This window comes from Bubalus bubalis, chromosome 6 (assembly GCF_019923935.1).
Source record: "Bubalus bubalis isolate 160015118507 breed Murrah chromosome 6, NDDB_SH_1, whole genome shotgun sequence".
Taxonomy (NCBI): Eukaryota; Metazoa; Chordata; class Mammalia; order Artiodactyla; family Bovidae; genus Bubalus; species Bubalus bubalis.
In genome coordinates this window covers 66,481,902-66,503,575 of record NC_059162.1, presented here as the reverse complement: position 1 = coordinate 66,503,575, position 21,674 = coordinate 66,481,902, and the positions used below count along the sequence as shown (strand labels likewise).

Sequence of the window (21,674 nt, the reverse complement as noted above, 5' to 3'; positions counted from 1 at the left end):
TCTTGCATGATTTGCAAATCCCTGGGGGAAAAAAGTTTATTTTTAAAATCAAAGGCATTATAGAAATATTCAGCACTCAGATGCCAGAAAGCATTATAAAAAAACAAACAAAAAACCCAAAACAATATACCACTGTACTTCATTTATAGTTTTGCCAGATAAAAATTTAAAAGGCAAACAGAATCCCAGACAAAAGTAAACATGCATAGAACATGACTGAAGTTGAAATCAGCACATTAGCAAATTTATTATACCTGAGGTGCTGGAGGATGCTGTGGCATTCCCTGGGGACTTGTCTGGGCATAGTAGGCTGCTTGTTGTCTATAGTACTCAGCCCAGGCTGCACTATAATCTGGCTGACCACCTGGTGGAGCACCAGTAGGAGCAGGAACTGCTTGACCTTTTGAGAAAACAGAACAACTTTGTTGCTGTAACCACAATTAAAAGCCCCAAAGAATCTCATTTCTAATAAAAACAATACCTTGCTTCTTGTAATATTCCTCCCAAGCCTTTGAATAATCTTGTGTCTGCCCTTGTTGACCTAAAAAAAACCCCCTAAATTTTAATACAAAATTATATCCACTGTAAGTACAGGTTATAAAGACAAAAGCACAGAGGGTCAGAATTGCTCCTGTTCTATTTTTAATATTCCTTAGTGTCAAAAACTACTCTGTAATTAAAAAATCAAAATACTCTTTAGTTTCTTTTTGCCATACTATCATAACTTTCAGTTCTTTAGCATTACTCTTTAATAAAAAACAAAACTATCTACATAGTTTCTTGATTCAGTTACAGTTTTTATAAACTGTTCATATTCTAAATTAAGTCTGAAACATGCAGTCCACTGTTCCCCAATGGTTATGTTGCGGGGAATGAATGGACCACTATTTTTGGTAGTTTTCTTCTCCATTCGGATTTGTTACACTACAAGTTTTAAAATAAAATGAAAATCTTCAATGAAGAGAGAGTATTTCTTGAGAAACAAAAACCCAGTTAAAAGCTCTTATTTTAAGATCTGGCCAAGATTTGTTGTTTCCAGATTAGTAACCTATAAACTATGTATAACACTAATCTTCAAGATAGTTTTTAGTAAGATATTTAAAGTTTTAATATGCTATGCCCAAATGATAACAATTTTATTAAAAATAACCTGATGCAGGACATAAAAAATAAACACTACTGAAGAGGTTCTAAGCAACAAAATCAATGAAAGACAAAGCTCAACAGCTTTCAGAAAGAGGTCTTTTTTCTAGGTGACTTTCCTGAATTAAGAGACTAAAAAGACATAATCAAATGTAACGCATGAAATGTGAATGGGCTCTGTATTAAAAATAATAATAATAATAATAATGACAACCCCACCTCTCACACACAAGTAGCTACAAGGCATTTTTTTCTGACAACCAGGGAAACTTAAATATTATTAAAAATTTATTTAGAGCAACAGCTTGCAACTTACTTTGAAATGGCTCAGGCACCAAAACAAGTATATATACACACAAAGTACATATGACAAACTTTTTGAAAATGGTGAATCTGGACAGAAAATATACATATAGGTGTTCGCTGTACTGGTTTTCCAATTTTTTGAAGGTATTAAAAAAATTAAAAGTTGGGGAGAAAGAGAACATAATTTTTCCTATTTTTTTATTTGAACAGAATTTTATTTAGTTTGCAATTCATTTGGCTGTATGAAGTTATGACAACCAGACAAAAAATACTCAGAGAAAGCTGTTTTATGTTTGTTAAATGTGCCATACCAAGGCAGTTTTAGAAAATAGTCTATTATCATCACAAAAGTGGTTAAAGAATAAAAGCAACTGAGGAAATAAAAAATTGAAGATGTATGACTTAAGAAACATAAGAAACTCCCCCTACTTATACAGGCAGCAGCACAGAGAAATCCTATATTCTCTTAACAAAATTATCACACTTTCGTTTTTCCATACTCCTTTTAGGAAATAAATTTAATATTTTGATTTTATGAGACACAATTCAAGCAAATTTAAAACCAGTTTCAGTATTTAGACAACTGCCAAATATCCTGGTACTAAGAATAAAAAAAAAAAAAAAACCACACAAATTTTTTTTTTTTTTTTTTAAAACAAACTGCCCACTGGAAAGCCTTCTGACTTGAGGCCAAATTTATTTAAGGCAACGATGACATCCACTACAGGTTTAAAAATGGAACTAAACTTCATTAAAAGATACTCATTTTTAGAGAGGAAAAAAACTACAGTATCATGGAGACATATCAAGAAAATATCAAAACTCAAATGTTCACTGAAAAAACACCCCCAAACTCAAATATTCCTGTGGAAATCTGAAAGTAAACATGTTATACTCCAAGAAACATAAACACGTGGTTAAGTCATCAACATCTGACACTCCAATCTTGAAAGCATCCATAGAAACTCATTCCACTCCTATATGAAGAGCAAACGCGATTCTTTTTGCTCAGCTGAAAAGTAGGGAAAGAACTTTTCCCGTCTAATCTTTTTATGTTTTGGATCTTCCTCTAGCCTCTTGCCCTTTGGAAAGGCATGTACTTAACTTGTTCCTTTTATTCTTTTCCTCAGTTCCAAAACTGTTTTGACGTGAGACAGTTTAGTTTATACTTCAGTAGAACATTACTTAACATTTACATATAACCTGACAATGTAAGAATCTTCATTTCATTTCATTCCAGAGATAAGACTTAATCACCCTAGAGTTCACATGCAACATTCCATTACAGCCTGAGAGACAGTTCTGCTTGAATAGATTCCATCCTCAGACACCTTTATCTTTCCCACAACCACTCTCTCCTGGCTCTTTTAAAGGCTTAAGGTATCATATGCTAAGGGTTCAGAGTTCACCGTATCAGTGCTTAACATTAAAAGGGCCTCTCTGAAGTCAAACTTATCCCCAAATGTCATCACTTACTCTCTTTTCAAATAGAAACTTCCTATATCTCTATTTTGAAGCCCTGTTTCTCTTTAGGGAGTTTACTTCTTAGAAAAGTTTCCTTTCGTTCTAGCTTCAAAAGCACACACATCCAGATTACTGTCATTCCTTATATGGCAGCAATATAAATTTCTTAGTTTCTTTCATTAACCTTCAAGAATCTCATCTTTAAGAATTTCTCTCCTAAGTTTTCTTTGTGCTAATTGCAGGTAATTTAGAATTCTCTTAGAAAACTAATTTAAAAACAAGGTCTATTTACTAATAAGCAAACTGAAAAAGCTATAGTGTTATTGTGGATTTTCTTAACAGAAAAAGCTGAAAAGGCTTCAAAGTCTGGGACAGTTCCAGTATGGTGACAAGGGCACTGGATGGAAATCAGGACATCCAGAGTCCTAGGAAATCCTACCTCTGCCACTTGGAAGAGTAAAAATCTCTACAAATAAGGGAGTTAATTTGGAGATAAAGACCATTGTCTCTCCCTGGTATTCTAGTACTCTTTTCTTTCCCTCCTATTTAAAAACATCAAAGATTCAACTGATTAGTTTTATCTTTTAAGGTCTCTTATTTGTAGCTATCCTAAAAAGGTCTTAAGGACAAGCAATGCACTTAGAAGAAATCAAAGTGGTTAAGCAATCAATCATATACCAAAAAAATATCCAAAACAAAAGAAAACTTCCACAGGAAAAATAGACCTTGTAGCTATCATTAAGGGAGAAGGAAATGGCAACCCACTCCAGTGTTCTTGCCAAAAGAATCCCGTGGACAGAGGAGCCTGGTGGGCTGCTTGCTGTCCATGGGGTTGCACAGAGTTGGACACGCCTGAAGCGCCTTAGCATGCATTCATGCATTGGAGAAGGAAATGGCAACCCACTCCAGTATTCTTGCCTGGAGAATCCCAGGGACAGAGGAGTCTGGTGGGCTGCCATCTATGGGGTCGCACAGAGTTGGACATGACTGAAGCGACTTAGCAGCAACAGTAGCAGCTATCATTAAAGATCACCTAACATTATTTAAGATTTACATTTAAAGGGAATATTTCAACCAGTTCACTTTGCTTATAAGATTAACAGCTTATACCTGCAGTGCTACAGAAAAATAACAAGTGAAAAGAAGGCAAGGGTTAAGGAGGATCTTCAGTCAAACATACTGTTTTAAGTTATTTCTATACCACTTTTTCCCACAAAGGTTTCAAGACAGACCAGCAGACTACCTCTATAATTACAATTTTATACAGCAGTCAGCAGGGAAAAGAACACAAACAACTTTTTAAAAGGCAAAGTGAAATGTCTACCCTTAAAAATAAAGATTTGAATGGTTAGAACTTGCAGATTATACAACACATTTTGGGTGAGTAACACGTGAATTTATTTAATGCCTAAGTCTACCAACAGGGTTTGTTTTTACCCAATTTCAATATTAATGTAGGAATCATATAAAGCATACTGCCCATTGTGAAAATACAACTCTTTAACCTTTAGTAATGATGCTACTTCATAAAAGCTAGTGACCACAGGTCATGACCACTATGTTGTTAAGGCATGATTACTAACAGCATTCCCGGTTATTCTCAACAGTATCCCAATTTGGGCAATAAATTGTGTGATCGCCCTAATTACAGTATTCTGTCTTCAAGTATTTTTAAAATTTCTTTTTGCAGAATTTTAGTTGTTGTAGGTCTGCCTGAGATAAACTGGGTCAAGCTGGGCCACAAATACATAAATTAATGAATTTGTTACAACCTCAGGAATAACATATAGCAACTTTTCTAGAAAGCCTTTCTAACAGGAGAAATTATTTTTCTTTTTTTAAAAACACAAATTAGCTGTGTAAAACATTCTCATCACCAGTTTTATGTACTTTTACATAAAGATTAATAGAATCACCATTCTGGAAATTTTTTTCTGTGAAAAATGGCAAATATTCTTTGGCAAATAACCCTGAAATTTACACTGAGAATCAATCACAAGTAGACTGTTATTTTATGATAAACCTATCACCATAGATACTTTCAATATCAGTGCAGAATGGGCAAGTTTATATGATTAGCTTGTTTGTCATTTAATTTTAAATCACTAAGAGAATAAGCACATGAGAAACAGCCAGATCTATCCAGAAGTACATCATTGGATTTGAAATGGTCCCTGAAAAATGCAAACGTAGGAGACAGGTTTGGACAGCTCAGACGGTAACGTGCCTGTCTACAATGCGGGAGACCCGGGTTCGATCCCTGGGTCGGGAAGATCCCCTGGGGAAGGAAATGGCAATCCACTCCAGTACTATTGCCTGGAAAATCCCATGGACAGAGGAGCCTGGTAGGCTACAGTCCATGGGGTCGCAAAGAGTCGGACATGACTGAGCGACTTCACTTTCTTTCACTTTCAAGAGTTCCAAAGTCTGGTTCCACCACTGTGTAGTTGTGGGACTTGTTTCCCAATCCGTACATGTGTCAGTGAACAGACAGTAGCCCCCCACCACCCCCATCCATGGTTTTGTTTTCTGCAGTGAAGTGACCTAAGGTCAACCGTGACCTGAAAATATTAAATAAACAATTCATAAGTTTTAGACTGCACATCATCCTGGATAGCAAGATGAAATCTCATGCTGTCCCTTTATCTGGCATATTCCACCCATTAGTCACTCAGCAGCTATCTTGTTTATATAATGTTGACTGTCCCAGTATTGCAGTGCTTGTGTGTCCAAGTAACCTTTATTTTACTTAATAATGGCCCTAAAGTGCAAGAAGAGTGATGCTGGCAATTGGGATAGGCCAAAAAGTCTTGTCCTTTAAGTGAAAAGGTAAAAAAGTTATCTATTTAATAAGAAAAAAATTGTATGCTGAGGTCGCTAAGATCTACAGGAAGAACAAATCTATTAAACTGTGGCAGAAAAAAATTCGAAGTTTTGCTGTCACTCCTCAAAATCCAAGTTACAGCTACAGCATGTGACACATAGTTACAGTGTGTGACATATGGTTGGTTAAGACGGAAAAGGCATTAAATTTGGACAAGGTATTTTGAGAGAGAGGTCATTCATGTTCACTTTCATTCAATATACTCTAATTGTTCTATTTTATTAATGTTGTTACTCTCTTACTGTGCCTAATAAATAAACCTGATAATAGGAAAAAAGCATAGTACATATATAGAGCTTAGGACGATCTGCACTTTCAGGAATCCATGCGGGGAAGTACTTAGAACATATTCCCCATGGGTAAGGGGGGTGGGAACCACTGATACAGTATTTGCAAAGCACTTTTATTAACAACTGTACTCTCCATTAGAATATAATAACCAGAAGGGCAGAACTCCTAGGTGTTGTGCCCACAATCACATTCTCAGCATCTATTTCTATGCTTAGCATGTAATACACGTTCTATGTTTATTGAATAAAGAAGACAGCAATTCTAGGTGACTGTTTCTTTTTTCATATATGCAAATGTTTTAATTAACTTCCTTTATCACTGTAGGTTACTTCTGTATCTTTATTTTGCAGAAAAAATAACACTGCACACAACCAATTATTGCTTGGTGCTCTCTATTTTAGTTTCAACTAGTAAGTGGCTGATAAATTGTGTTTAGAAATAAAAAAATTTCTTAACTGCAATTTAAACAATGATTTGTAATGACCATGATACTTCTAAGAGTTCAGTGATTTGGGAATGTATCCTTCTACACGTCAAGATTTTAAATTACTGGACGAAAGAAGTCCAAGGTACTAAAACCATGGAAAAAACATGCTTTTTATCAAAACCTTTAACCTTTTAGTGTGTTATTTACTGAATATTTTAATTTAATAAAATGCATAAAAAATGAAATGTAGAACATACCCATTTTCTTGTAGTACTCTTCCCAAGCCTTGGTATAATCAACCTGTCCAGCTGGAGCTGGATTCTGCTGATCTCCTTATTCAAGAAAAACAAAAAAATTATGATTAAGGTTTTTAGAAAGCAATTTTGGCTGCTGGGGTTGTTTTTGTGTATATGTGAGAGGAGTTGGGAGTAGTCTGTCATGGGGAATGAGGGGAGGGAAATGCTGTGTGGCAGTGGCATCCTTGCTGGTGCCAAAGACCCACCCAGGATTCTGGGGGAAGAGACAGAGTAGGCAGAGAGATGGTCCATCTATTTAGAAGAGTAGTTACACTGAGCATAAGTAAATTCATTGGTCAAATAAGAAAACACACTGAAGATACCAGGTCTTTCACCATGTATAAGCATGGAAAACAGAAAAGCTAGGAAAAAACTTTCAAGTCTTAGAATAGAATTGCAGGTTATATGAACATACAGTTTAAAAAATATATACACATATGGATATTTATGTATTTTTATACATATATAGGTATGCATGCATGTAAATTCATTTCCTAGCTCTGCACACTGAATGGAGCTAGTAGCAATAACACCTCAGTGGCAACGAACACAACTATTTAGCTTCTAAATATCATTATCTACTAAAAAAAAAAATCAGGGCTCCTTGGAAAAACGGTTAATGCAAGGGCTGAAGCTCCAAAAACACAAAGTAAGCATCTTATTGTCCAAGAAAGCAGGAAAGTGCTGAAAGAACTGACAGGCATGTCAAAAGAATACAGGAGCCATCTTGAAGGTGCTCCTGACTGGCCAATCTGGCTAAGTTTAAAATAAAACCTACTAAATCCATACTGACATAAATAAATAAACAGAAAGAAAAGGAAACCTCTTTCTTATAGTTAAACACCACCTAATAAATGTAGAAAAATGATGGAAGTAGAAATTATCATATTTGTAATTGAATTAGGTAGGTACTATCAATGAAGGCTAAGGCCTTCAATTAGAAACAGAATCCTAAGTTCAGCTGAGAAATCTTTTTTCCTAAGGAAGTTTAGCTGTGGTGTTATGTTTTGATCAGAAAGGTAATTTCTCTTTGCTCTAGCAGTTCTATAATTTGTACTAGTTCTTTATTTTTGTTCTCATTTGTTTTAAAAAAGTTAAAATTATAAATCACGTCTAATCAAACTGAACTGTAAAACTTCTGTGTCTTTAAGCAAACAATAAAATTCTCCCACTTGTCCTGCCAAAAAGAGAATAGAATAGTGGTATAATCACAGTAGAACTCTCCTGCTGCTGCTCTAACTCTCCAGACAGTATTAATTTCAAAGAGAAAAATGGTGATTTTATAGAACCTTGGCAGTCCTCATTCATTTTTTTGCAGTATGCTTGCCATATTGTATGTAAGCAGGAACCTTGATCATGACCTCATCTTCATGAGAAAAGGTTGAAGGGACCTATGGTTGACCCATAAGCATCTCACAAAAGGTCTGTACTCTTTTGAAAGAAAAAGATAGGAATTATTTTTGACTGGTGAGAAATTGTTGGAACAATTGGTAAAATGGAGTAAGGGCTATGCCTTGGGATAGTAAAAAGAATCAGTGTTGATTAACTGATTTTGAATGCTGTGTGATGATTATATATATTTTTTGAGAAACACAGAAAGGAATACTTAAGAGTAATGGGCCATTAAGTCTACACTTTGGTCTTAATGATTCTGAAAAAGACTGATAGATATGGACACATAAGATAGGGTAATGGAACAGATGGGGGAGATACACATTTAACAGCTAGGTTATCTGGGTATTCTTGGTAATGTATTTTACAACTTTTATTGGTTTAACAGTTAACTCAAAGTAACTTGTTTTTAAAAACCAAAGGCTACTTACTTAAGCTATTATTAACTGAGTATTATAAATATGGGGGTATTATACACTGATGTACTTCATATATAATTCCAAACACAAGTTTTCACTTCTATATAAAAAATAAATTCTTTAGTTACCATAGTTACCTTGTCCATTGGTTTGGGTTGTAGTTGGTGCACCAGCAGGAGCTGCAGGTGGTGGCTGTGCTTGTTGCTGGTAATAGTGAGCATAATAAGCAGCCCAAGCTGCTGAATTTGGATCCGTTCCTGTTTTAGCTAGAATAAACAAAGTTATACATTTACATCTAAAATCCATAATCAATTAATCACACACACCCCCCTCTCTAGCAAATAAACAGAACTCCAAGTTAACTGGACATTAAAAAATAGTAGGTGGAAACTTCCAAATTCTTCTATTATTTTTACTGCCATATTATTTTAGAAAACTGAGGCTCAGATTAAGTTCCTAGAAAACTAGATTGTGGCAAAGTTGGGATAGGAATGAAGATCTTTTGGTTTCAAATCCAACGCTTTGTCTCCTAAATGCTTTGTCATCCTGTGTGGTTTTCCTCAAGTACAACAGTCCTTAGGAAGAATTTCCAGGAACTAGCCCATACAAGAAACAATTATTTTATAACTATGAACTGTCCTATCTTCTTTCAATGAAGAGCCAACTAAAAAATCTTGGAAAAAGAAACTGAGATTAGCCATATTTCATCTCATCATATTCCAGTGATTATCCTAAAAGATAAATTTGATGTCACTGTCCTATTTGAAATTATTTCCTGGTGTTTTTAGGACTAATAAAACTTTTAAGGACAGCATATCATTCAATGCTTTTACCAAGATATTTGGACACCCTGGCTTATACTTTCCTTTCCAGCCTCTCTCTGCTGTTGGTATCTTTCCAACACTCAAGGTTGGAACACAGTAAACTGGCTGTATTTTTCAAGTCATCATGCTCATACCTGGGCCTTTCAGCATGTTACGCTTCCTCTGCACTTGACTGACCCTCACTCAATTTTTCATAAAAAACTGATGCATTAACAGTATGGGACTTTTCAGTCAGAAAAAGAAATCTTCTTACTGATTCTTTTATACTTGGGAGCATCATAGGATGCTATATCTTTATTAGTTTATATCCTCAAGAAAAATCCTGGTAATTTCCTTAATCAGTCTATATCTATATGAAAACCAGTCTACACATATGACTAATACATATCGAGAACTTACTAAATTCATTCAATATAATATTCATTCATTATTTTATAGATAAAACAGACTTAAAACGGTTCAAAACTTGCTTGCTATCCCATAATTAATAAGTTGTAAGAGTAGGACTTATTCAAGTCTCTTACCTTCTGAAGTCAAAGTTTTGGGACTCACTACACAAATCTTTCATGATCCATTGATTTTTTACAGGAAGACTTAATTCAGAGAATACTGACTTTATTGTGAATACAGGGCCACATTAAAATACCAGGGTATTTAACACAAAATCACAATTTCATTTTTTAAAATTTTCATTTCAATTTTATTTAAAAATATTTTGGTTTTACAAGCAATATCTAACCCTAGATGCTATCTTTTAGCTAAATGGTTAAGTAACTTCTTTCCCAAAGGCACTGCTGAAAGCCACATTTAGTTATACCAATTCTTAAGAGTGGTGACTTCACCACTACTCCAAGTGGGAAAATGAGATTGTAATACAGAGACCACTTACTTTTAAAAAGAGCAAAGGAAGATCCGCTTTTACTTTCTATACAGAGCTGCTACTGCTAAGTCACTTCAGTCATGTCCGACTCTGTGCGACCCCATAGACGGCAGCCCACAAGGCTTCCCCGTCCCTGGGATTCTCCAGGCAAGAACACTGGAGTGGGTTGCCATTTCCTTCTCCAATGCATGAAAGTGAAAAGTGAAAGTGAAGTCGCTTAGTCGTGTCCAACTCTAGCGACCCCATGGACTGCAGCCTACCAGGCTCCTCTGTCCATGAGATTTTCTAGGCAAAAGTACTGGAGTGGGGTGCCATATACAGAGCTATTCAAACATATAAACCATTTTTTTTTTTCAGTAGCTTGAATGAACAGAAAATAAAGTTATATATAATTTTTGATATTTGGTCTTCATCAGCAACTCGCACTTCAACGGCATGGCCTCATACAAGGACATCAACCTTTCTAGGCATAAAGAGTATATGAGGAGCTACATTTTTTTTTTTTTGGAGAACAAGTGCTTTACGATTTTGTGTTGGTTGGGGCCACTTCTTATTTCCATCATTTCTTTCAATCTTACTACTTACCTGAACAGAGCACCCAAATAGGTGCAATCCTACAGATTCAAGTTAACCAATATAAATCTGCCCCTTAATTTTCTCAGTGTCTTCAGTGGTGTGATTCCTCAGCTTAGTAACACCATGCCTTAGCTTACAAGAGGGAAAGAAAAGTTTTTCCACTCTTTAAAGACTAACTTTTAGACTATTATACAATAAATCATATTTGACCTTTCTTCTGATAAGTCCTTCTATTAACAGCACAGTATTGCTAACACTTTAAGTACCCTCTTCTGCTACAGAATATAAATTCATTACTCATACTCAGATGTCAGCACGCTTCTTGAATGTGAGTTGAGGTTATTTGCTGTCATGTTGTATCATCATATTCCAAAAAGCATACCTCTTATTATTCCAAAGAGCATGAAAAATGAAAGCGTGTATCACTCAGTAGTGCCTGACTCTATGTGACCCCATGGACTGTAGTCCACCAGGCTCCTTTGTCCATGGAATTCTCCAGGCAAGAATAGTGGACTGAGTTGCCACTCCCTTCTCCAGGGGATGTTACTGACCCAGGGATTGAACCCAGGTCTCCTGCATTGCAGGTAGATTCTTTACCGAGTTACCAAAGGCTTACCTCCCATGAAATTAAGGTATGTTAAAATATAGGACCACTCTCAAATACTAGAAATGTTTAATAAAGTTCACTAAAATAATTGTAATCAAATCAATTTAGCTGTTTTTAAAAATATATATACATATATGCAATAGTATGAAAAGGAATCCTTAATTCAGTACCTTCCTTGAAACTACTCCAGTGAAAAGGTACACAGTAGGTGAGAAAAAAGGACCATAAAAATTACTGGTTTCAATGAATTCCCTCTTTGACCGTAATGGAAAGTAAACTACAGGGTAGGAAAAGATTCAAGAATAGGATAAAATGTAACAAACGCATAAATCCAGATCTGAACAGAAAAAATCCTTATCTAAATGAATTTTAAGAGTTCCAACATGCAGATATTTAACACAGGCCTGACTTTTACTAATATGTGAAGTTATCATATCAGGAATACTAAAATAGACAATATACTTGTCTAAAATAGACTATATATTGTCTATAAAATAGACAATATATTTGCATATCTTATTTGAGAATCTATAAGTTTAATGCTAAAGTATTAAACACTTCAATTGACTCACATAATTTTGTAAACAAATGTACATTATTCTTTCAAGGATAATGTCACAATTAACAGACGATATATTTGATGGCACTAGCATCTAAAACCTAACACACTGTACTTCTTCCTATAGCTTTGGCTTTTAGCATTCAGCTGTATCATTTTAGAAACAGAGAAAGCCAAATGCAGGAAGAAAAACACTCATGAAAACAGACCATATTCCCAACAGTCTTATTTGCTATAGTAGAACCAGAAGCTAACACTCCTGCTAAAGGAGTGAAACAAGTGCTTAGAATGCACACAATATAGATTCAACACTAGGAATACCTAATGAATTTAACAGGAGTGGCAAGCAAAAACACAGATTATACCAAATGATAATCATCTTTTACCTGGATCTGGAGGGGCTTGTTGCTGCCAATGTGGATATGCATTTCCCCACCCTTGGGGAGCATAAGGGGCTGGAGGGCCACTGAAAAGACAGAAATCAATTTAAAAATACAATTTACCAAAATCTGTAATCTTTGAAGAAAAGTCAAGAGCAAAACTCAAAACTTACTGAGGAGCAGGGCCAGGCGGTCCTGGATTATAAGGTGCAGGGTTATATGGTCCCATTGGAGTTCCTGGTCCAGGAGGCCCAGGAGGCCCATGGGGGCCAGGGACACCATGGGGCCCATGGGGTACAGGTGGCCCTAAAGGATTTACTGGGCCCTGCAAAAAGACAAAAATCACAAAGACAATAAAGGTTAAACATTTCAAAAATCAAATAACCTTTCATTTCTATGCCTTTACCTACCTGTAATCTAAAATTTATGTTTTTCCTTCATTCCTTACCCATGCTGCAAAAATCTAACTCTACCACATTAATGAGACATGTAAAATTAATTCAAATTAAGTATTAGCAAAGACCTGATACATTTCCTTTATCTTCTACTCTTTTCAGACTACTCCCTTTTCCATTATTTCCCTTTCCTTGTACAATTCTTACTTTTACTATTCCTTTATCATCTTAATCACGGAAGCTTACCAAATATCAAGTTCTTTCCTTTACCTCTTCTCTCTCTGCATCAACTCTACATCTACTCTCGTAACATTAATCAGAGAAATATCTTAACAACACAGTGAAATGGCTGATGAATACTTTACCAATAATGAATACTAAACCAATAATATTTAGCAAGTTCTTCTTCAACAAAGTAGCCTTCTTCCTAGCCCTTCTGTCACTGAACCACTTTTGAATCAATTTAAGTTCATTTTCTCCCTTACCCTTTATCATAATTTTCTAAATACAACAAAGATTTCCTTTTAATTGATTTAGAAAGTCACAGACTATTTCATATCCATTTCATGTTACAGCATAATTAATAATGCTTAGCTGATTCCTTTTTGATAATCCAACTTGTAAGGACAACTAGATTCACCTGCTCTAAAATAAAATACTGTTAGTACTCACCATGTGACAATTTGGACAAAAATGCTTAATCTATATTTGGTTGTCAATTTTGTCACAATAAAGCTAAACTTCATGACTTTTAAAATCCCTTTATTAACATTATCCCTCACTTCTATTAGCCATAACCTATCCTTTCTAAAGAGTAAAAAAAAAAAAGATTACTGGAAAAAAATGTAGCAACATTTTATAGGGCAGGCATGCTTTTAAGTGATAGACACACATACTTCAAACATTTCATCCCTATAACCCTATAAGGTAGGTATAATTATCCTTACTTTCAGAAGAACGAGGCAAAAAAAAGTGTAAATATCTTCCTCTAAGATCATGCAGTCAGTAAATAATTGAGAGTATAGATAGCATATTAAAAAGCAAAGACATTACTTTGCCAACAAAGGTCTGGACACCTGACTCAGGAGTCCATGTTCTTAACTGCTTTTCCAGAACAACCTGTCTTGTATGTTCATCAATCCAAATGCAATCCTAATTTTGCTAATGATAGCAAAATCCAAAACCAAGGAGCACTAATCATTCTTCTGGCATCAATTCTTGCCATTACTGAGTCCAACAATTATTTTCCTCATGTTTTTGAACCATTACACTTATTCTCCTTATCAGAGAACTTAGAATATTTGTGTGTATTTTTAAGGTATTCTTAAATGTCTTTTCTACATCTATTTTTGTTTTCCCAAGCATGGAGAAACACCTCATTCAGAGCATGGCAAACATCAAGGAGAATTTTCCTAAGATATTCTAATTATTAATAATAAATTAAGAAGCTCCCTCACAATATGTTAATTCTTCACAGTAAAATAAACATAGTAAAGCAGTATTTTGGGGGCTCCAAAACCACTGCAGATGGTGACTGCAGCCATGAAATTAAAAGATGCTTGCTCCTTGGAATAAAATGACCAACATAGATAGCATATTAAAAAGCAAAGACATTACTTTGCCAACAAAGGTCTGTCTAGTCAAGGCTATGGCTTTTCCAGTAGTCATGTATGGATGTGAGAGTTGGACTATGAAGAAAGCTGAGCACCGAAGAATTGATGCTTTTGAACTTTGGTGTTGGAGAAGACTTTTGAGGGTCCCTTGGACTACAAGGAGATCCAACCAGTCCATCCTAAAGGAAATCAGTCCTGAATATTCATTGGAAGGACTGATGCTGAAGCTGAAACTCCAATACTTTGATGGAATTTTGCCACCTGATGGGAAGAACTGACTCACTGGTAAAGACCCTGATGCTGGTAAAGATTAAAAGTGGGAGAAGGGGACGACAGAAGATAAGATGGTTGGATGGCATCACCGACTCAATGGACGTGAGTTTGAGTAAACTCTAGGAGTTGGTGATGGACAGGGAGGCCTGGAGTGCTGCAGTCCACTGGGCTGCAACAAGTTGGACACGACTGAGCGACTGAACTGAAAGCACTATTTCCTCATTATTTTCAAACTTGGTTAGGTATCAGGATCACCTGGAACATTCTTAAAATTAGACACTGGGCCCTACTGCAGACATTCTGAACTACAATTATATGTTACATGTTGAAATGTAAAGCACACAAGCTGTCTACATTCCAAATTCCCCTAGATGACTGTCTGGAGCCAGTCTAAGAAATAAGATAATAGGATAATGTAGAGTTCTACTTTAATGAGGGGGGAGGCATCTGATTCTTCTTTGCCTCACCAAGGTTGCCCTTAATAAATAGTAAGCAAGTAGTAACAGTCACCAAGGAAGTCCTTAATAAATAGTGACTTCTGGTTAACTATCTGTATCTTTTAGTATTTTTCACAACCCTCTACTAACCCTAATGTTGTAACTCAAGTCATCTTGTCTTATTTACCCACACTCCAGTACAAGATTCAGGATACTTGTAACTATATAACTTTTTTTTTTTTTACTGCTGGACAATCTTTTCTATATTGTTAGGTATCTGTTGTGATCAGATCTATAATTTTAGAGTAGAAATTAACACTTTTCTTACAGGAACGTATGAATTAATGTCTTATTTAACTAATAGAACCTGTGCTAACAACAGGAAGTTTAAAGCATACTCACACCAATCTTTTCTTCTATGAGTTGCCGAGCATAGTCTATTTGCTGTGGAGTGCCACGAATTGTAAATAACTTCATATTAGGATCTGCATTAGGTGGAGGATTTCTCTGAAGTTCTATTCTTGCACCAGACTGTTGGCTTATGCTTTTTATGGTTTCACCCCCTAAAATCAAAACACAGTAATTTCTTTAAAGATTCATAGGATACAAGTGGAGCTATTCAAAAGGAACTGATTATAACTGAGGAAGTTTTGAATAGTATCCCATCTGCCAATATGCTATTAGGAGTTTCCATTTATTTCTACACTTTAAATCAATTTATATAATATACAATCAATCATAATCATACATTTTTAAAGTTTTAAGACATAGTTTAATATGTCTGTACCCAACCTTAAAATGAATTATCGTATCAACACTTGGTTCAAAGAAATTGCTTTTGTAAGCAATGAGAAGCTAACACAATGACTTAAGAATTCAAAAATTTAAAAACATGTGTCAGGAAACAGCAAAATAAACAAACTCACTCAAACCATTTTCCAGGTGAGAAAAAAAATTTTTTACACTAATAATTAAACTGCTGATCCTCTTCTCTAGAAACCAATGTGATTCAAATCCCACTCTAGATTTAAGTACATATAAGGCCCTTCATTTAGGCTTTAGCTGTTATATATCAGCATTAAGAACACTTTCCTACTAAAATACAGCCAAAGAAAAATCACTGCTATTCATCTACAACAGCAACAGAAATAGCATCCAGAAAATCAGATAAAGCGTTAAATTATTAACCACACATTAATAGTTTTAAATACATTGCCTTTTCCTATTATTAATCCAGTTTTCCCAGTTGGGACAATGAAATTAAATTCCTGTAGTCCACCAGGTGGTCCCATGTTCCAGTTGCCTTGACCTCTACCTCGTCCTCGACCACCAGGTCCAGGTCCACCAGGATTACCAGCCTAAAGAGGGCAAAGACAAAGTCAGAAGAGTCAGAAACTCTTCTTTCCACAATAAAATTATTGCATGTCTATTTTCCTCAACTTTCATTTTTCTAAATCTTAAACTTAGAGAAGCTAGGAGACGTCATCCACCCCCAAATCAACAAACCACCACCACCTTTTATTCTTTTTTACTGTGGTGAATAAACTAGTGCACTTAGGTAGCTGCCCTCCTGCTCCAAGATGTGTACCTTAAAGCAATTTAAACTTCCTAGCAATTAATAAAGTTTCATCAAACAGATTTTGATTTAAAAACTATGGAGGGGAACTTCCACATTTAATGAAGGAAAATATTCTTTAATGAAAACAAAGCAATGAAAATATTAACATTCTATCAAACCTGAACACTTCGAAGGAGGTCTGTAATAATCTCTGCAGCATGCTGACATCTGTCTGGAGGTCCTGTTATTTGTGCTATTCTATCAGGTGTTGTTCCATCATCTTCAAAACAATGAAACCAAATTGGATTAATTTAACATTAAATTAATGAGTGTTAAAAGAAATTGCCAGCAATGCTTAGAAAATTAAACATAAGTACTCACCTGGCTTAAACTGAATTCGAACACCAGCATCATTTTGTATTTTTTTAATCATCTCTCCATTTCTTCCTATTACAATGCCAACAGCAAATCTTGGAATGGGGACCTTATGCAAAGAAAACTAAGTATCAGGAAAGCCATTTCCTCAAAAATGTATCTGCCTCAAACCACAGAAGCACTACATTTATATAGAAGAGGTTAAAAAGATACAAAATATACTGTATTCTAAGTTGAAAAGTTGGGGGGGGGGGGACGGGGAGGACAATACAATGTTAGAGAAGGCTATGTAACACAAAACAGGAAAAATCCTAATTTATGGACTAGCATTCAATCATTTCTGAATTGGTATTTTTACTTACATCTATTCCTTCATTTCCTCCTATTCTTGACCCATACTCATTTCGAACTTCTCTGAAACCACCTTGATCACGAATTAACTCTAACACCATCTCCTTGGCTTGCTGAAGTAGAAAAAAAATTACCCAATTTAGGAAGTGTGTCTCAAAACATTGTAATTAGTCATGCATGTTTTACCCACTGCTATCCACCCCAAATCCCCCACTGTAAAATATAAACTTAAGTTTACCTGAACTTTGTATGGGTCTCCTGTAATCCTAAGAGGTTTGTCAGCACCAGTATTCTGAGGTCCATCTTGGATCATAACCATTTTAACTCCAGCCCGTTCCTGTTAATCATAGAAATCAGATGTATTAACAAAAGAGGAGAAGGAGGAAACAGGCTTCAAAATAGACAAAGTAATCATTTTACAGAGTAATACCTGAAGTTGTTTAATAGTCTCTCCCCCTTTTCCAATTACTAATCCTGCTTTGCTAGCTGGAATCATGATTTCTTGAACTGCATTTCCTGGTCCATCACCATGATGGAAGCCAGGGGCTGGTCTTCCTTTTTCAACAATCTGGTCCAGTAACCGTTTTGCTGATCTGTTAACAAATTAATAGTCAATACAAAATAATCAGGTATTTTGTCCATCCCAATTCAGATTTAGGTGGCCTAAACGTAAATTTTAAAAATTCAAAGAAAATATCATCAATATAAAAAACTTAAACCATGCAATACATTTTCCAGGTATATAATCTTCAATATTTTTGAAAACAGTATGAAACTTCCAAGAGACATACCCTACTTCTAAGGTTATCTCAGAATAAAGCTCATTCATCCAAAAATTAAATGATGCATTTATTTTTAAAACTTTACTTTGGTTACTCATGTTAAAATTTATTTGTTCATTCAACAAATAATTTAAATATGTCAACTATATATGCAAGGTACTATTCTAGGTTGGAGTTACAGCACTGAAATAACAGTTAAGGTATGTGTTGATGTGGCTTAACTTTATTAAATAAGTAAACACAGAAGGTTAAATAAATAACTCATCTGTTAACTGCTATAAAGAATATTAAAGCAAGATAAGAAGGACAGATTGTATGTGTGTGTGAAGGGATGCTATTTTATGTAAAATACACGAATGAGGAATTCCTTGGCAGTCCAGTAGTTAGGACTCTGCACTTCCACTGCAGTGGGGCACGAGTCCAATCTTTGGTCAAGCAACTAAGATCCGGGCAGCTGCACAGTAGTGATCAAAAAGTAAATAAATGAAAATAAACAAAAACTTTACTGACAAGGAGACATTTAAGCCAAGACCTGAATTAAGTACAGGAGTAACTATGAAAACATCTGGGGGAAAAACATCCCAGGGAGAAGAACTAGGAAATACAAAGGATTCAAATGAGAAGCATTCTTGGTGTCCTGAAAAAATAGAGAAGAGGCTAAACAGAAAAGAGGCTACTAGAACAGAGTGAGCTGGGAGAATAGCAAAATATGCAGTGAGAAAGGTGGCAGGGAACCTGAGCCATGATAAAGACACTGACTTCTACTGTAAATGGGCAAGCATTGAAGGGTTTTGAACAAAGTACTATACGAATTGACTCACATTTTAAAAGGATCAGTATGGCTGTACTATAATTGGACAAAGCTAAAACAAAAACGGAAACACCTTACAGTAATACAGGCAAATGGTGCCAGAATTAAGGTGACATGGAAGGTGACAAGAAGAGGCTGAATTCTAAATAAATTATGAAAGATAAAATGACCAAGAGTTGCTTATGGATAAATGAGTCATAAAAGAAAGATAAAGTAGTAGAACAGTTGTCATACAATGAAATGAAATGAATTAGACAAGTGAAAGTATGGACTGGAAAAACAATGATTCTGTTTTTAACAAGCTAAACTTTGATATGTTTAAAAGACATCCAAGTGTAGAGTATACTGAGGAAGCAACAGGATATATACATCTGGAATTTAGAAAAAGAAATCAAGGCTGAAGATTCAAGCAGTGACCACCTTTCAAATTTTTTGGTAAAAGAGACCTGAAAAATAGAAATGTGGGGTTCAAAGATGGTTTTATGTTCAGATAAAGGGATTTTTTTAAGCATGTTTATGTGCTATTAGAAATTTTCTAGAAAAGGGCAAAAGTAATAGTGCACAAGAAAAGTTGGTTCAATTGCAGGGATAACATCCTTCAGGAAGGAGGGACTGGAACATGATTTTCATACTTACTGGACAGACTCGGGTGTTCCAGTTAACATACAAGACCTTTCTGGAAGGCCACCACTATCTACAATTAAAAACAAACAAAAATCTTAGGCCAAGAAAAGAGCATCATTTTCACTAACAACTTTAAAAATGCTAGTTTTCTTGTGACTTTGAAAATTACAGCAAGAGAATAACATTACCAGGAGCTATCTGTATTTTACATCCCGATTCCTGTTGTATGCGTGAGATCTGTTCACCTCCTCTGCCAATTACTAGTAAGAAAAAAGAAAATTATTTGCTGAAAGGCTTTAAAGTGTATTTTGATTATGTCTTTTCAAAGCGTCAAAAAAATTAGATTACTTACTAAATCCAACCATTCCATCTGGAACTTTGTATTCTTCTGTCATTACAGACCTGCTAAGAAATGACAGAAACTAACATTTTTCTTCGAAGAAACATAATTTGTTTACAAATAAAAATAAACATAGAAATCTAACAGCTTCTAAGAGCTTAAACTAAGTTTGTAGGCACACACTTAAAATACTCAAAAGTCAAAATATGAGGCCTATGTAGCTAAAAAAGCACTTGGGGTGCAGTTCAGAAGTATTATTTTAAGTTATTTTAATCACTTTAGTTTTTCCAAAGGGTGGCTAATTCCACCCATCCTTTCAAAGTATAAATGTATCTCACTCAAAAAGAAAACTGATCATTCACTATTATCTATTTGAGTCAAGGGCTTTAAAGGATTCACACACACACACACAAAGACATGTATATTCACTATATACTAACTTGGTTATATTTCACATTGAATTCAACTAAAACTTGCAAAATACTCTTAGAAAAGCTTTTATTTTACTATACCTTTGCTGCTGATGCATTGGTGGTAACTGTGTTCCAAAAGCTACCAAAAAATTAAATGAAATAAAAATTATTTTAAATTGACAGATGTTTAACAATATAATCATTTAAAGCAATTCTACAATTTTCCCCTGACATAAGACAACATCTTGAAAAGAATAAAATTTTACGCAGAATACTTAAAACAGAGTCAGCAAGAAACTCAGCGAAAGGGCAGACATTATTAGCAATAGCATTAAAAAATGTCCTTTTTCAAGTGTTGGTAAGCAAAGATTAAGAAATGGAACTGTAACACTTATGTTCAGAGCAGCACAACTCACAATAGCCAAGATATGGAAACAATTTAAACGTCTGTTGACAGAAGAATGGATAAAGGAAGATATGGTATATATACAGAGTGAAATACTATTAGCCATAAAAAAGAATGAAATATTGGCATTCATAGGAACATGGATGCAACTAGATATTATCGTACTAAGTGAAATCAGAAAGAGAAAGACAAATACCACGTGATATCACTTATATGTGGAATCTAAAATATGACACAAATGAATCTATCCAAGAAATAGAAATAGACTCATAGGCAGAGAACAGACTTATGACTGGTGGATGGGGGGTGTTGGAGGGATGGAGTGAGAGGTTGGCGTTAGCAGATACAGACTATACATATATATGGATAAGCAACATGTTCTTACTGTACAGTACAGGGAACTATATTCAATATCCAATGATAGACCATAATGGAAAATATAACATCTATCAATTAAAAACTGGGAGTTATAAAACAAATTGAATACATAAAATGATTTAGCAACCAAATCTTATAATATATACAGTGCCATAACAGAAATGGAAGATTATAAAGATAGAAGGTATATCTTTACAAATAAATTCATTCAAAAAGAAAATTTATGGTCTTCAAATAACTTCAAAGATATCACAGAACATAGGAACAAAATCCTGTTATTAAAATTTAGTTTTTAACCAAATTTAAAATAAATACTTACAGTCATTTTGAGGAGCAACTTTCTTAGCATCTGGCTGATCTGCAAAATTAAAGAGTCTTTTAATTTTTTGCCAATAATATAATATAAGACTCAGATCCCCCATACCCAATCAAGAACACCAATATAAACATTTAAGGAAGTAGCTGAGGGT

General features: G+C 34.9%; 1 protein-coding gene across 22 annotated transcripts in view; it reads right to left on the bottom strand.

Moving 5' to 3' along the window:
* The window catches only part of FUBP1 (far upstream element binding protein 1), a 34,350-nt gene that overhangs the window by 4,855 nt on the left and 7,821 nt on the right, over window positions 1-21,674 (bottom strand). For 11 of the 22 annotated variants that reach the window (XM_025288399.2, XM_025288405.2, XM_044944813.1 and 8 more), the window contains 18 exons: window positions 21,524-21,562; window positions 20,520-20,559; window positions 20,020-20,072; window positions 19,856-19,927; window positions 19,680-19,737; window positions 17,881-18,043; window positions 17,689-17,787; window positions 17,462-17,563; window positions 17,106-17,208; window positions 16,904-17,004; window positions 16,383-16,524; window positions 15,569-15,729; window positions 12,622-12,773; window positions 12,455-12,534; window positions 8,751-8,888; window positions 6,773-6,847; window positions 482-541; window positions 255-400 (listed from right to left, as the gene is read on the bottom strand). In XM_025288399.2, the coding sequence (XP_025144184.1) occupies window positions 255-400; window positions 482-541; window positions 6,773-6,847; window positions 8,751-8,888; window positions 12,455-12,534; window positions 12,622-12,773; window positions 15,569-15,729; window positions 16,383-16,524; window positions 16,904-17,004; window positions 17,106-17,208; window positions 17,462-17,563; window positions 17,689-17,787; window positions 17,881-18,043; window positions 19,680-19,737; window positions 19,856-19,927; window positions 20,020-20,072; window positions 20,520-20,559; window positions 21,524-21,562 (1,784 nt within the window). The remainder of the gene's footprint in view (window positions 1-254; window positions 401-481; window positions 542-6,772; window positions 6,848-8,750; window positions 8,889-12,454; window positions 12,535-12,621; window positions 12,774-15,568; window positions 15,730-16,382; window positions 16,525-16,903; window positions 17,005-17,105; window positions 17,209-17,461; window positions 17,564-17,688; window positions 17,788-17,880; window positions 18,044-19,679; window positions 19,738-19,855; window positions 19,928-20,019; window positions 20,073-20,519; window positions 20,560-21,523; window positions 21,563-21,674) is intronic. The other 11 variants (XM_044944816.1, XM_025288410.2, XM_006068430.4 and 8 more) reach the window with 7 other exon arrangements.